The sequence below is a fragment of the Panthera uncia genome, chromosome A2 (assembly GCF_023721935.1).
Source record: "Panthera uncia isolate 11264 chromosome A2, Puncia_PCG_1.0, whole genome shotgun sequence".
NCBI classification, from domain to species: domain Eukaryota; kingdom Metazoa; phylum Chordata; class Mammalia; order Carnivora; family Felidae; genus Panthera; species Panthera uncia.
This window is the reverse complement of record NC_064816.1, coordinates 156,186,212-156,188,320: the sequence shown is the minus strand read 5'-3', so window position 1 is coordinate 156,188,320 and position 2,109 is coordinate 156,186,212. Positions and strand designations below refer to the sequence as shown.

General features: G+C 65.7%; 1 protein-coding gene across 1 annotated transcript in view; it reads right to left on the bottom strand.

Annotated features, from left to right (window-relative positions):
* Nucleotides 1-1,263: 1,263 nt before the first annotated feature.
* Nucleotides 1,264-2,109, bottom strand: part of ZNF282 (zinc finger protein 282) — a 26,931-nt gene continuing 26,085 nt past the window's right edge. The window contains exon 9 of the mRNA XM_049642063.1: nt 1,264-2,084. Within this exon, the coding sequence (XP_049498020.1) occupies nt 1,475-2,084 (610 nt within the window). The 3' untranslated portion in view covers nt 1,264-1,474. The remainder of the gene's footprint in view (nt 2,085-2,109) is intronic.

Below are 2,109 nucleotides of genomic sequence, written 5' to 3'. Positions count from 1 at the left end.
TCTTGACGCAAACAAGGGTCTTGGGGCGCGCCACCCCATCCCAGTGCCTGGTCATGCAGGATGCAGAAACGGAGACCGTGGCCCCTCAGGACCACGGAGCAGATGCACCAACCGAAGGGAGTCCTTTGGGCGCCTCCCGAGGCGCCTGCAGGGTCTGGGGCAGAGTAGGGTATGCTGTCCACGAGCATGGTCAGATAACAGATAGCACCGGTTGGGAGGCTCAGGGCAGGAGACCGAGACTCTCAGACTCTAGCACCCGCTTGCCCGGCCCTCCCGGGAAGAGACTCACTTCCTTGATCGCTGCTCCTGCGGCCACAGCCTCTCCCTCACCCCTTCGCCCTGGGAATAAATCAACTGGAATAAATCAACAAAGTGAGGTCTGACCCAGGGCACCGGCTGCCTCTGGAGGGCCGGGTCACTACTGTTCAGTAAAAAGACGCACCGGATTGAAGGACCGGAGGTGGGAAGAACAGGCTGGGGGCAGGGGACCTACTGCCCCGGCAGGAAGAGCCTTTCTGGGAGGCACCAGCCAGGGCATCGCGGAGCTGCTTGGTTCCCTGCCTCGGGGTAGCCCGGGGACTGGGCCCCCCGCTGCTTCTGATTTCTGGTGGGTCAGGGGAAGGAGGCAGGAGAGAGACTGAGAGAGGCCAGGCCAGAATAGTCTCTCAGACGCGGGAGGTAGGCAGTGTGTGTGGTGGGGGACACTGCTCTGGGGCCCAGGAGCCCTGCCACTCTTCTTGCGGGATCCTGGGTAAGCCATCCATCTGGGGTCTCTCTTCTCTCAGTTGCCAAGTGGGGACGATCCTACACCCCATCCACCTCAGAGGGACAGGCTAAGGGTAAAAACGGCTGACGGATAGAAAACACGTTTAAAAAAGTACAAAGCGCTATTGGAACGCGAGGCAGTGCTGTCATAAGACACGTTACCCCTTAGCCCATCCCTCATTTCACCGACACACTTTGGCTAACCTACTCGGCATCTCTTAACCTTAGGACCTCATTTCTTTCGCTCAGAAGGCTTCTGGGACTCCCTAGTTGCTTCCCCTGATCACAGTCTGTGACCCCCGCGGCCAATGGGGCGCGCCAGGTGTCTGAGGGGAGTGCCCGAAGGCTGTCGCCTCTTCACTGTCCCTCTGGCACCTTCCCTTGGGGAAGACGCTCAGCTGGCCCCTTGGTCCACCCTATGAGATGAGCTGGCCGTCCGTTCAGGCCGGACAGGTCTAGGGGCCCCTGCCAAACCCCCCCCTCCCCCCCCCCCCCCCCCCCCCCCCCGGAGGACCCTGTCTGGAGTGCAATTCCTCTTCCCAATTTCCAGCGGGCGGCAGGTGGAGGGAGGGAAGGCGCGCGGAGAACCACGAACCACGGGCAGGATCGGGTTGGGGGGGGAGGGGGGTGTTCCGGACGCGCCCCCAGCCCGGGGCCGCTGCCCACCCCCTGCTCCTGCCGCCGGGCCCTCCCCTCCCCCAGCCCAGCCCTAGTCGTGCTCTGGTGGCGCCTGGAGAGGCCGAGGGGCGCCGAGCCCGGGGCCGCCACTGTGCACGCGCAGGTGGTCCTTGAGCGACTCCTTGTAGCGGAAGCTCTTGCCGCACTCGCCGCACGTGTAGGGCCGCTCGCCCGTGTGGATGCGCTGGTGCTTGAGCAGGTTCTGCTTGCGGATGAAGCTCTTGCCGCAGAGCGCGCACTGGAACGGCCGCTCGCCCGTGTGCAGCCGCTGGTGGTTCTGCAGGTGCTCCTTGCGGCTGTAGGTCTTCTCGCACTCGGAGCACTTGTAGGGCCGCTCGCCGCGGTGCGTCATCTGGTGGCGGATGAGGCCCGAGTGGCAGTTGAAGCTCTTCTCGCACTCGGCGCACTCGTACGGCCGCTCCTTGGTGTGGCTGCGGTGGTGGATGATGAGGCTCTTGCGCACCCCGAAACTCTTGCCGCACTCGGGGCACGAGTAGGGCTTGCTGCGCGCGCCGTGCAGGAGCAGGCTCCGCCGCAGCCCGCCCGGGCAGCAGCTGCCGCAGCCCCCGCCGCCGCCGCCGCCTCCGGGCCCCCCGCCCGCGCCCCCGCCGCCCCCCTGCGCCCTTCCACTGCCGCCCGGGCCGCAGCCGGCACCAGATGACGCAC